This window comes from Chiroxiphia lanceolata, chromosome 3 (genome assembly GCF_009829145.1).
Source record: "Chiroxiphia lanceolata isolate bChiLan1 chromosome 3, bChiLan1.pri, whole genome shotgun sequence".
Classification (NCBI taxonomy): Eukaryota; Metazoa; Chordata; class Aves; order Passeriformes; family Pipridae; genus Chiroxiphia; species Chiroxiphia lanceolata.
This window is the reverse complement of record NC_045639.1, coordinates 50,864,162-50,878,615: the sequence shown is the minus strand read 5'-3', so window position 1 is coordinate 50,878,615 and position 14,454 is coordinate 50,864,162. Positions and strand designations below refer to the sequence as shown.

At 38.0% G+C, this 14,454-nt stretch overlaps 1 protein-coding gene across 7 annotated transcripts in view; it reads right to left on the bottom strand.

The window, feature by feature from the left end:
• Window positions 1-1,979: 1,979 nt before the first annotated feature.
• The window catches only part of PCMT1 (protein-L-isoaspartate (D-aspartate) O-methyltransferase), a 37,566-nt gene continuing 25,091 nt past the window's right edge, over window positions 1,980-14,454 (bottom strand). For 4 of the 7 annotated variants that reach the window (XM_032681982.1, XM_032681980.1, XM_032681978.1 and 1 more), the window contains 2 exons: window positions 12,667-12,836; window positions 1,980-4,222 (listed from right to left, as the gene is read on the bottom strand). In XM_032681982.1, the coding sequence (XP_032537873.1) occupies window positions 4,210-4,222; window positions 12,667-12,836 (183 nt within the window). In that variant the 3' untranslated portion in view covers window positions 1,980-4,209. Of the gene's footprint in view, window positions 4,223-12,619; window positions 12,837-14,454 lie in introns of all 7 variants that reach the window. The other 3 variants (XM_032681979.1, XM_032681981.1, XM_032681983.1) reach the window with 2 other exon arrangements.

The following is a 14,454-nucleotide window of genomic DNA, read 5'->3' as shown; positions in this document are numbered from 1 at the left end:
TTTCAGCATTAACTATGGCCATTCAATTCATAATTTAAAGAAATACAATTTTAGTTCCTGAGCACATTCTGCTGAGCATCTCATTAACACCCTGCCAGGAGCATGAGAACAATAAGAGCCTTTCATAGGAAAGCTCAGAGCACATCAGCTGCATGATGAATTTGTGCTGTGTAAAAAAACTACCACCTGAAAAAGAAAGCAGCCCTGTACGTCAAAGATGAACTGTGGGAGGCAAACAGGTCAGGCAGAGGAAAGTTTACAGCCCCTCTGCCTGCGTAAGGCCAAGTTTTAGTCCACGCTGATTTCCTCAGACCTGGCAGAGGCACAGAAACCCAAACCTTGCCACCAGGGGAGCTCTGAGCACACAAGCACATATTGTTTACAGTAAAGGCAAAGAGGGGTTATGATATCTAGAGTGTCTCTGCACTTCCCACAACTGGTCTGCAACCTTTCACAATTATAAGCAGATGGACAAAAACTCAAATAGTGCCAACAAAGTGTACAAACCCAAAAAATTGTCTTAAACCCCATGCTTGAATCCATCTATTGTACACCACAGCATTTAAACTCTAATTTACATCCTGAAATGCAAAAGACCAATTTCAGACCTCATCATCTCCTGCATCCCCCTGTGCACATGATGCCTTTTGGGCAACACTTCCCCTCCGTGGCTTTTCTTTTTGTTTGGTTCTGCATAATGTGCTGGTGTGACCTCACCATTCACCTTTTTTTCTGAGCCAGGACCACCCCTCATTCACTTCAGCAGAATACCTCTTCTTAGGACATTGCCTGGGACAAGGATCAAGGGTTCCATAACGGTGATTAGAATTACTGATCTTTTGAACTGCATCATAATAGGATCAAATTCAGCTAAACAGAACCAGAGATAGAAATCATGTGCTTGGTTTGCATTACTTGCATCATGTCAAAATCAAGAATGAATTGAGATCACATCCTCTTTCTGTGAACTCCATTTAAATCAAAAGCAGCACATCCTAGGGCACATTGAGAAAAAGGAAGAAAACACTGCTACTGTTAGAATGTGTTAACTCCCTTCTTCCTGGCAGGAAGGAGAGTACTAGTTCAGAATTTTCCTCCGGGCATTTTACTTTACCTCTTTGTGCTGACGGTCAATTCCGTAGTCCCTCCATAGTCAAAAACCCTGGAGCTTGTCACTCTGTCACAAAAACACTCTACTCATGAACTGCTGCCAGCTGGAAGCTCCAGAGCCTACCACGTAGAGGCTCCCTGGCTCCAGGCATTATTGCCCGTTTCAAACTCGCTAACTACAAAACATTTCAGGAACCATCCAGGTGGCCTCTATCAGCAGTGCTGGCGCTGCGTGCTAGTTTCCCTCCAGAAAAAAATCATGGAATGGGCTCTATGCCCTCAAGCTAGCTGACCACTTTGAATGGAAATAGTGAATAAGCAGATCATTCCTGCTGTGTAAACAGAAAGCATCCATACAGCACATTAAACTTCTCTGTGGAGCACCCAAAAATGTTGGTGCATTTTGAAGACACGGGTATTGGCTCTTGGTTCTGCCGCTCAAAATCTGGTGGTCTTCTACTGTCTAGATCCTGGAAACAACCGGACAAGTAACTTGGTGGTTCAGCCAATCCGTTCTCCCAAGCTGTTCTAGCTTAGAGGTGATAGTAATAGCCCAGAGATCATTCTCTCTGAGGTAGCTGGATTCAACTACGGAGAGCAGGCAGAACTGCACACAGGAATAGCCTGTTCCCCAAAACACACAGATGTGAACAAAATAAATTCCAAACAGACATGTAAAACTCCACTTACATTCCATATATTATTAACAGGCTTTGTAACTGCTACAATACATTAACTAACTTAAAATGGACACATAGTTCTGGTCAATTAGTAAACTAGTATTTTTATACCTACTTGCTTTCTTTCTGGACTTGTGAAGTCCTGCTGAAGGTTACAAAATCAACCACAAAACCAGGCAGACACCTAGATACAGCTTCCTCTCAATTTGTTTTATTTGGCAAAGTAGCAATTCAGACAGTTCACACAGCACTTATTCAACCTCTTCAAATCTTCTGCATTTCAACTTGTCCTCGTCTCCAACTTCAGAACCATTGCTCCATCACGGAGGAGTTTCCATTTTCCAATTCCTAAATGCTACTCCTGGATACTCCTTTCTGTCCGAGTACCTTGATACATCCCTTGATATAAATCCTCAGTGGAATGGGTGCACTACTCCCAACAGCCTTGGTCCCTGAAGCCTTACACCTCTTGAAGTGGTTCTCCCCAAAAAAGTTGTCATCGGGTCTCAGTTTTAACACCACTTCCAAGTCAGGCTAGCTTATTACACTGTGTCCAGAGACAGGAGTTTGGATACAGTTGAGCTCATATCTTTCATTTAACTGATTAAATTAGTGAGAAGATGTAAATAAAGCTGAACTCAAATTGAAAGATACAGTGACCAGAAGGTTGAACGTTAGCATGCATCAGTTAAGATATTTCACTTCAACACCAAGAACTAGATTCACAGTTGATTGTGGGTTAGTACAAATTTGTCAGACGCAAGTGGGTTTTTCTGGATTGTATTTTCTAGAATACACGCTATATTAATTTCTTTTTAAGATTAATCTTGTGTATGTGCTCCCAGGCTGCAGTCAGATCAGGAGGTGGTACTCTAACTTCCAAATATCTAAATTAAGTCATACATATCTTTTACAGAGGAATAGGATGGGGCTGACCCTCAAAAGGAAGGTTATTTAAAATGTTCCTTTTTCACATTCGGAGTCCTTTGAATTTTAACCTTTATGCTTCCAGGGATTAATCTCAGCACAAAATTATTGCTCTTCCATCATAAAAAATTGTGGTTTTTTTCATTAATCACTATGGGTTGCTTTTATGCAAGTTATTTTATTCTTTAACTTTTCTACCAAAAAAAAAAAAATAATGATAACATGCTGTTTTATTTCTGGTTGCTCAAATCCGAGCAAGATGACTGAAGACACGCTTTCCCCCTTTCCCAAAGCAGCCCACCTTACTGTACTGCTTCACGATTTGCTGTTGGCATTTTACAATACCAAAACAGAAAACTTAGGACAGAAAAAAAAGTTTTATAGCCTTCCAACTATTCTTCTATATGAAAACTGAACAAGTGCATCTATCTGTATGTAGGAGTCCATGATTCTTTCTGCATGTATGATGTTTTCCTGGTATAACAATTCAGAATTCACTTTCTAAAAAGTCAGAATTTTTCCTGGGTGCCCACAGTTAGAAAAATGAGAATACTGATACAGCAAATGTATCAGTTTGCCAAAAGCAACTTTCTTTTAGAACCAAACTGGATTTTGTTTTTTAATAAAGAACAAAAGGCAATCCATATCTCAGTAGTCTACTACATACTGATCCTAGTCTTCCACACAAGCACACAACTCCCCTTTCGCTTTTAACATCAGTTGGCAAAGCAGCATTGCATAAACTGTTCAGTGATTGGGACACAGCTTAAATCATATTTATGGATTTAAATATATGTGTATCATACCAGTAGTGAGCTATAAACCAAAAGAGAATTTAAAGATTCCATTAATTAATTTTAGAAGGAAAGGGAAAACCATGCCTGTTATATCCAACTTGAACAGGAACGTTTGATAAGAGAGGCCACCCACCTCTGATGTCTTGAAGTTTAATATACACAAATGCCTGGTTTTAAGGTAAAAAAGCAGCTGATTGTATCTACTACATGCTAGTCTATGACATCATGTCAAAAGCTTAAAAAGGAAGTTCATCTCCTTTTAGTAGCATCTAGCAGACATCAGAACACAGAAAACCTGGTATTACCTACATAGTGTTGTAAGGTGCACAGAAGCAGTTTTACCAAGGGACACAGGAGCCGAGAGAAGTGAGTGTTCAAGTACCCCCATCAAAATTAGAGTTCACAAGCTATAGGTCTTTATCTGCAGTTTTGCAGAAATTCACTTTGAACAGATGAAAGTGAAATAAAGGCATGTTAAATAAAACAGTGCCCACATAAAACTTTCCACCATTTCTTTATCAGATTTGCCTTGAGCATCTAAAAAAATAAAACAAACACCACGCTTTTCCATGCTGATAACAACAGTATAACGAAGTCCAAAACAAGCTGCAATGCTGTTGGTTTTCAAAAAGCTTTTAGAACTGGAGATGAGCAGTCCACTGTAACACTATGTTTGGGTCAAGATGATGTAGCTTTTACAATTCATCCCTGTAGAAAGAAAACACATGGAGTTATGTTTCTCCTCCCTTTGGAAATCATATTTGAAAAGTTTTGATATTGAATCAGATTACATTTAAGCGCTCATGCACATCAGCAAAACTTCAGAAATCTCTTCAAGCATTTAAGAAAAAAAACACCAAAGGAAAGGCAACAGCAATCCCATATCATCTACACCATCTCATTCTGTGATTTACTGTGAAATATGGGTCCCTCTATTTTACATTTAATGGATCACTCGCTTTAATGAACATCCCCCACACTGCACAGCTAGTTACACAGATACCTGTCATCCAAATTCTGCTGGCTACACACTGGCAAAAAACTGAGCCAACTTACTAGACAGAGTACTGGCAAAAACCATCCTCTGCAGCTGCCAAAAAGGCAAGTTTAGCTTCAGCTATAGTCTCTCAAGAAAGCTAAGAACACATTCTTGCATCCACATAATGCAGTTTGTACCACTTAAGTTTATTTATTTCACAGAGGAGCTTGATTACCTCCTGAAGGAGCTATGATAAATCGGGAGTAGGTTATGGGAAGGGTGGGCATAGGGCAGGATGCAAGGGGGGGTGTACATGGGTGTATGTGTGTGTGTTAAAAGGAGATTCAGTTAGGAGAAAAGAGGCATCAGGAAGTCTCTCTCTAAATCACTGCAAGGAATCTAGAAAATGCAGGCATTTGTTCCTGCAGGACATTTCAAACACACTGAAACAGGAAACCCATAGAAGAACCCATATTCTAACTGTAAAGTTATTATATAGTAGTGATTTGTTTAAGTATTCCTAAAACACTAATTTTAATGCAAAATATCCACCAAATTTCAAAGCTGTGCACTGTGCTGCTAAGAACATTGGAAAACTCAAATAGAAGTGTTTGCCTTTTTTTTTCCACAAGGAACAAGCAATCTATAAATTCACAATGAGTTTGCTGCAATTTTTTCTTGTAGTAGATGCATCACCCTCATTAGCCAAAGCAAACAGTGTCTGTGTTAGAAAAAACTTCACTAATGTGATTGCTGGCTCAATACACCGGAGTATTTCCAGCTATCATGCAAACTAACACACAAAAATATAGTTCTACATGCACAAAAACAAAACCTTTAAATTACAAAGGCATTATTATCCTTCAGGAATCATAGAGCATGGAATGACAGCATGCAAAACATTTTAAAAGCAACTGAAAAGCCTGTAGAAACTAGTGCTTAAAGGACTAGTTTTCTATCTAATGCAGTTGGGATGCAAACCTTGTGATTTGCGAGGGATAAATATTTGCATTCTTTGCACTTTGTACGGCCTCCTAATAGTAAGGTACCAATCATACAGCTTCAGAGTGTTGCAGTAATTACAGACAGCAGACAAATGCAGAAGGGGGAAGAACACATCTTGGCAGGGGTAAAGAAAAATCTGTTTATAGCCATAGGTTTGGAAGCTCTCCATATTTCCCTATCTCACAGAATGGGTATTTGCTTACTTTAAACAGATAAAAATAAACAAACATCTGATACCCAGTTTAAAATGCAGTGCCAGTGAATTCAGGACAAGTGTTTCATTCATCCTTAATGCTTCCAGGAGCTGCATCATCAGTTAATATTCACAACTTCAAAAAGCATATGTAAGTAATGACTACTGCTATTGCTGGTTTAGTCTCATATGCCTAATTGTGGGTGTGATTTTCATCCTGATTCCTATCACATACTCTCACAGTTTTATGAAAGCCTGGCCTTTTACTGTGACAAGCAATTCTTAATCCTTCAAACCCAAGCTAGATCCTCAAGAAACTGTAAGCCTAAGAAAAACTCTGTATTTACTCTAAAAACTATTAAACATGTCATTTTACCCAGCCACAGACGTTGGAAAGGTTTTTGGATAATGCTGCTAACTCAGTGTATGTGAAGTGTGGGTTTGTTTTTTATTTTACAAAATGGTATTTCCACTTAAAATACATAATTATTATATAAATATATAATTTAAAATAAACTATTCTTACATGCCAATGTTTTAATTGTTTGTATTTTGCACTGTTTTACCATATTCCTGGCCACTACGTCCTAGATGTGACTTTCAAAATAAAGATTTTCACATTCTGTTTATTAGAACATTTACTGTATTAACGGGATCAGGTTCCCTCAAGAGATTTATTTTTCATTTGTTCTTCTCTACTCATTAATCTAACAACAGTACGCCAGCCCAAAACAATCCATGATATACATATTAAAATTATACAGCATTTATTTTCTACTGCTAAGAGAAGCTGAGCTTGTATGTGCATTATCAGATAATATATATTAAAAAGTTTCAGAAAAGTCTCACATCAGCTAGTAGGTAACAGTTGCCAGCTTTCTACCTAAAGTGAACAGCTTGCAGATACAAATACAAAATGCAAACCAGCATCAGCTAACCTGAACTTCAGTTGTACGGATCAGAAGCTGCCAAGCTGTGAAATCCACCAGGTTTCCACTAGTGACAAGAATCAGGATACAGGCCTATCCTCCCAGTGGTAAATTATACAAAGCTTAAAAGGAGACTCAAAAGACGACTGCTATTTCCCTGTTAGAAATATCCAGTTGTCCTCTAGAGCCATAGGAAAGATCTACTAACTAATTTGTATTTTCCCCCTTTTAATGGCCATGACTATTTGCTATGATTCTTACACAACTTGCGTAACTGCCCTCCACCTTCATATAAGCACTCCTTCCAATCTGCTTACTAGTTCTTGCTTAGCAAGCAATATATATATTTAGGGTTTAAGTCACCACAGCAGGCCTTCTCAGGCCCTTGGAATTCTAGAAAGGAAACCACTCATCTCTCAACTATGGCATCAAAGCAACTTCATAAGCTCAAGTAAAAGCAAATTTCAGAAGTCATTAGCTCAAAATTACTATTCTAGAAATAAATTTAAGAAAATTTTTAAAATTTTGGCTTATTAGGAGGGAAAACATATACATGTATATTCCACACTTCCTATGGTGAGTATCCAACAACAAACTAAGAAATATTCTCAGGAAAATCTAATAGGTAGCATTTCAGGTAAATACCAGTCTGTAATGAAAAAAAAAAAATCACAAATCTTATCAACAATAAGTTTGGGATACAAGTCAGTCATGTAACTTTGCAATCCCTCACCACCTCTTTAATGGAAGGCAAATTAAATATTTGAACAAGCATTTATAAATTTATTTGAAGTCTGTATCTCACTCTTTTAGATCCACTTCAATTTTCTTGTCATTAGGCAGCATGACTTTCCCTTTTCGATACATCATTCATCTATGAAAAACATGCTGCCACTACCGATACTGAAATTCAGAGTGCAGCCTAACAGGAATTAGAAATACAGTACATACCCACTGTTTCAGCAGCCAATTATTTCTCCCTTTATAACTTTAAAGGAACTAGATGCAATATTTAGACTTGTGGCATTTTAATCTGGAAAGGTCCTACTATGAAAATATTTATTATTTGCTATGATAAATCATAAAATTGAGAGAGTAGGTTTAAATGATAAAGGAATTTTCTCCGCAATCTACTGTATCAGTTATAGCACACGCATTTTTGCGTAACTGTATTTGGTTTGCATGGCCAGGTTTTGGTAGTGGGGTGGCTACTGGGGTGGCTTCTGTGAGAAGCTGCCAGAAGCTTCCCCCATGTCCAACAGAGGCAACACCAGTCAACTCCAGGATGGAGCCACCCTGGGCCAAGGCCAAGCCAATCAGGAATGACAGTAACGCCTCTGTGGTAACATTTTTAAGAAGGAAAAAAAAGTTGTTGGGCCAATCACAGTTGCAGCCAGAGAAGAGCGGAGTGAGAACATGTGAACAACTCTGCTGACACCAAGGTCAGTGCAGAAGGAGGGGGAGGAGGTGCTCCAGGTACCAGAGCTGAGGTTCCCCTGGAGCCCTTGGTGGAGACTATGGCGAAGCAGCTGTGCCCCTGCAGCTCGTGGAGATCCACCAGGGTGCAGAGATCCACCTGCATGGGGAACTCATGGAAAACCCATGCTGGAGCAGGCTCCTGACAGGACCTGCATATCAATGTAGAGAGGAATCCATGTTGGAGCAGGTTTGCTGGCAGGACTTGTGACCCTGTGGGGACCCACACTGCAGCAGCCTGCTCCTGAAGGACTGACTCCATGGAAAAGTGACCCACATTGGAGCAGTTCATGAAGAACTGTAACTCGTGAGATGGACTCACACTGGAGAAGTTTGTGGAAAACTGTCTCTCGTGTGAGGGACCCCACACTAGAGCAGGGGAAGGACTCTTCTTCCTGAGAGTAGAAGAAACAACCTGTGATGAACTATCATAACCCCCATTTCCCTGTGCCACTGTGGGGGAGGAGGCAGAGCCCAGGAACAGGAGAGGGGTGGGGGAAACGTTTTTAAGATTTGTTTTACTTCTCATTATTCTCTTCTGATTTTGATTGGCAATAAATTCAGTTAACATCCCCAAGTCCAGTCTGTTTTGCCTGTGATGGTAACTGGTGAGTGATCTTTCCCTGTCCTTAACTCAGGAGCCTTCTGTTATATTTTCTCTCCCCTGTCCAGTTGCAGAGGGGGGTGATCAAGCAGCTTTGGTGAGTACCTGGCATTCAGCCAGGGTCAAACCATCACAATAATACATTTTAAGTTTAACAAAAAATATTTTGTGCAGAGATTGTTTTTGCCAAAGTAAAATAATCATTACTCTGCATAGCCTGAGGAGTTCCATGCAAACAATACCTGCTAATTTCAAAGAAAATTGGACGACTAGCTCATCAGGGGCATTTGAAACACTGAATAAGAGTTTCTAATCAGAACCACATTTTAATAAATCCTAATAAATACACTTTCTAAATGGGTGGTTAATCATGTTTTATGTACAAGTAAATGGGATACAGTAACAGTCCCAGTGTAACCACTGTAGTTTTTGCTCAGAAAGGTTACACTGTCATAATAATTTTGTATTTTATCAGCAAATATGAATTTAGCATGACATTTATAAATAATTTCTACCAATGCAATATTTTAAGGTTGAAGTAGTTGTTAACTTTTTTAACAGCTGCCTGTCCGGAAATCAAACCCAAGACGAAACACAGACTCATTGCTAAGTGTTACTTAGATTGTTATTCTCTTATTTTTCTTTGTATCGGCAATAGTAGGGCCAGCAGGACAAGGTATACCCTGCAGGTATTTAAGAGATGAGTAAAAGTGGCTCTTAGGGACATGGTTTAGTGATGGACTTGGCAGTGCTGAGTTAACAGTTGACTCAATAACCTTAAAGGTCTTTTCCAACCTAAATGATTCTATGGTTCTGTGACTTTTAAAATTGTCTTTCCATATAAGTAGTAAGCGAACTCTCACACAGAAGTAAAACCAGAGAGATCCTAATTTACACAAAAACTGTCAATAAGGCAGCCAAAAAGCCATGCAACACAAGAGACCTTTTCTCCTCCCTACTTACCAGTAAGAAAAAAAACAACCCAATTGATAAGTTTTACGTGAAAGGATAAACACCCTTATCAGTATAATCACATAACTGGGGATCTACTGCTGGATCTCTGGCACACTATGCATTGTTCTGTTTTGTACCAGAGATAGGGTTCCTGTGGATATTCTACTTCCAAGTGTCCCAGGGAGTCACATGAGAGGATTCTCACTAATGTCTGGAACTTAAAAATACTACTGCAACTAAACCTAAACTAGAAAATTTGACTAAATTTAAAGAAATTCAACATTATTCACAAAATAAGAATCTTTATTTAGCATGACAATGTAAATGTATTGAAATCCAAAGAATCTTTTCCTTCCAGCTAGTCCAGATTTTCTTTTGCTAGAAGTTTCAGTTTTATGTAGTGAAGAATGATACAAAACATCTGAAGGCAGGTTTGACTTCAAACACCACTTACTGTTACACCACTTACAGTGTTGTGCTGCTTTGCAAAGAGCACCTTGCAGCCCCATTAAGGAACTGTACTAACTTCTCCAACATGTAAATGGCTAAGCAAAAATTTAAGCAGCTTCTCTCTTGCCAACTGGAAGGTCTGGTAGCCTAAGAAATTGCTGTTGGTCTACCAATTGTATTTTGTGAAGGGACACCAATTCTTAATGTGATGAAACAGTTACCTGGATTAGGAATGAAATCACATAATGTAAACTAAAAGAATGACAAACTAAACACACGGGATTGAGTTACTCTTAAAAAGATGATTGTTTAATGAATTTTAGATTAACAACAACTAGAGTCTCTCATACACTACAGCTCTCTATTACAGAAAGACTTTATAGATGCTCTTTCAGACGAGTCTGTAACGATCTCTGCTCACAGATCTTCAACCATTAAAAAAAAGGTAAACTGAAATCTAGGAAGAGCAGAAAAACACCTCTTTCATCTTTGATGCCAGCATAGATAACAAATATTGATTTGTAATTAGGACTTTGCTTAGAAGCAGCTGGCTGACCACATACTTTGGACTCACCAATAAGGAAAAACAACAAAAAAGAAAGATGTGGACTCCTGTAAGGTCAGAAGTGCACTGGCATCTATCCTAGAAAATGGAATGGGAATTTTCTTCAGATCACAAAAAGGACAATTACAGAAAAAACAAACATTGCAAGAAGTGGACTTCTGAGATTCTCTTTAACAGAGATTTCCAAGTTTGAACCAAATTTAAATGTACATAGCAAGAAACAGCCTCTCTGCCTCTGTAAATCAAGTTAACCCTTCAGGCTAAGCACTTTTATTTTCTGATAACACGTGTAAATTCTTAAATTAAAAAAAAATAAATAAAATCAAGAAGTATTTTAGGAAAGAACAGAAACTGGTAAGTAAATCTGGGGAAAACTTAACTAGCACACAAAATGAAATACCAAACCACACAGAAAAGATGCAAAGACATTAGAATTCTAGTCCTAAATACAGTACACCACCTTCACTAGTAGCAAATTATAACCACTGGCATTCCAGAAACCCTTCTTACAAATAGGGTTTGTTGAACACACTTTGCTGTTACCAAAAAAACCCAATTGGTACTATAATCAGATTGAGTGGAAATGCAGAAAAATCTATAAAACCTCTCTGAGAAAAGGAAGGCTTAAGAAGAATACTTCTCTTTTCTAGAGTAAGCAGAGCACGGATTCCAAACTTAAACAGAATCCACAACATTTGCCAGAGGAGGAAACTGACCACAAAGCAAAATTTCTAAAGCCTTGCAAGAGGCAGGAAACCCCTGAGTACCACACTGAGGGAATACTGGCAATATTCGAGGCCAAAGTATTCAACTGCATAACAAATAAAAACCATCTGAATAGCAAGCACACTTCACAAGCTTTGAACTAAGCAGTAACTCATTGACGTTGTTCTCAAGAGTAATTTGTATATGGTGGCTATATAATACTCCAAGAAACACCAAAATGAGGTTTCCATAAGCAGCAGTATGCAAACTGCTTTATTTGCACTTTTTACGAATATTCTGATAGGTTAGATGTTAAGTATTCAAGTATCCAAATAACAAGTTATACTCCATAATATCGAGGGGAAAAAAGCCAAAAATCTTAATTTAGGAGTTATAAAGCTCAAGAGTTGTTTTCAGAGTTCAGTGCACATCTATGCCCTTCATTAATGCCAATAATACATTCACAAGCATTTTCTGCCAGGGAGCAAAACAGCACTGCTGCTTTGTTCATTCAGATACTAATGCCTACCACGGCTTAAGCTGACATCCGTGTTACATCTATGTTACTGGTTGTTCAGTTCAGCAAACTGGAAGGCTTACTACCTCTAGAAAGGCCTTAGAGTCTGCTGTGTTGCCAAACACAAATACATCCCCATCAGAGACATATGACATACTTCTAATAACATATCTGAGAAAATTTTCTGGACATTTCTCAACTACCTTTATATTTTAGGGAAGAAAAGATTACCTCCTCCACTTTTGATACTTGGGGGCTGAAGGAAAAGTGCTTGCGAAATTATCTATATTTTCTGCAAAGGATTTTACAAAAACTTTTCTTCATTTGTAGCATTTCACAAAAATAAAAAATGAACACTCAATTACCACTAACGTACAGGACAAAACAATATTTATTAAGAAAACTTTTACACTTCACCCTAATTATTGGGCAACACAGTTATAAAAAGTTCTTTAGAAGGGAAGTTTAACCTTAGAAAATACTGTATTTAAAACAACAAATAAAAATCTTCAACACACCAAAGACTAAAGAAAACACGTCCAAAAGACACAAAGTGCAACCCATGCAATATTTTTCTCCTGCTTTTAAATTAACTCAAACTTAGCATAACCTCCTTTTGTGATGTAATGCAGACTGAGTCACTTTTCATGGTATGGAGGAGCAGAAAGCAATGACAGCAGCAAAGACAGGCCTTGCAGTCTATCTGCTTAAAATTCACACCCTTTCACCTTGCATGTGTGTGGAAGAAGTAAGTGGAACAGAAAATCACTTCCACCTGGACCACTGCTTCTCTTTATCTGTTAAAGGCACATATATCACTCCCATCAGAGGCTTCATTTTGACACTGCCATCTTCTAGTTTGTCATACTGTTCGAGCATCTGGTTTCCCCCAGCAGGGCCAACTGGTAATATCAATCTTCCGCCAGGTTTTAACTGGTCTATAAGCTAGAACACAACACAGAAATTAGAATGTAACCAGCCACTTCAGAGAAGCTGGATCCAAAGTTTGTTACAGTAGATTAATAGCTTTGCCATTATGTATCTATCTACTTTTACGTAGTAGATAACTACTTCGATTAGGAAAAATAAAAAATGCACTGAAAATGAGAGTATCACAGCAACATGGTAAACAATTAGTATTACAGAAACATTCACAGTAACTTAATATAATTCTAAATGACAGCAAAATATTAATTTAATTAACTGGGTTGGTTGCGGTTTTATTTTTTATATAAGGGGGAAAAACATGTAAATCACAAATTATTTTTACAGGAGACTCAATCTTCTTTTAACTGCTTGTTTTAACTGTTCAGTAGTTATTGTGCATCAGTAGAGGCCCATTGTCTAAAATTTTGGGGGTAAGTGATCTCCCCTTAAGCTATCAGAACAAGATTTGAGATTGGTGATTTTTTTTAATTTCTCTTCCTGGAATAATTTTAAGCTGTCTACAACACACTCACTACATCCAACAGCTCCTCTTTCAGTTTGTGAATGAAATTATGAAACTAGTCTAAAATACATGAATATGAGTAAGATAAGTGACAAGTAAACAGAGTGTGTCAGGAATGCCTGGATTTTTTTTTTTTTTTTCATAATTAAAGAAGGAGGCTAATCACAGTAGTCTCAAGGAAAATTCCATACTTCTCAGATGCAAAAAACCTTAATCCCCATTGATAACTAAAGTTATAATTAAGAACTGTTTCATTCACTAATAAGCTTTCACTTACTTTTTTAATTGTCATGTTAACACTTTGCTGAGAACACACCCCTACACATCCACACGCAAAAAAACCCCAAACCAAAACAACAAAAAAACTCCAACAACAAAAAACAACACACACACACACACACACACACACACACACAAGCGCGCGTGCAAAAAACATTAACCAACCAACCAAAAAAAACCAAAAAACCAACCAACCAAAAAAAAAAAAACCACCCCCAAAAGAATAATTAAAAAACCCCAACAAAAAATCCACCACTGGTCCTTGTTTGGAAACATCCAATCTCTCTATAGCACCTCAAACTTCCAGTCCTTCACTATTCATCATTAAGATTTCAAAAAGCCTTAACTGGCATCTAATATATCAAAATCATGCTATATATTACCATTTGCTTCATGAAAGGAAGAGAAATAAAATCTTATCTGCCAGAATGGACTTCATGTATGCACACTCTAAAGGCCCTAGCTACTCTTCAGAGTAAGAACTGTCCTGTATCCACTCTGAAAGCTACAAACACATGGCACTGTTTGTATTTCCAGCTGAGCATTTACTTCCTCAACAAGCTCAATGCCTTGCAACACAGGAAACAAATACTTAGATTTTGTAACTCAGTGTTTGATAAAACTCAATTATCTTACAAAATAAAATGCTCCAGTTCGCTGTTTTAATGGAGGGTTGCACACATGTAATTTTAAAGTATGTTTATTTAGAGCAAAGTTATTAGAACATACATTTTTATCAAACCAAAAGAAAGCCCAATTGTAAGAGACAAAAACCCCACACCATACAGTAATACCACACTGCCCACTGATACTCCCAGCAGTGCAAGTTGCCAA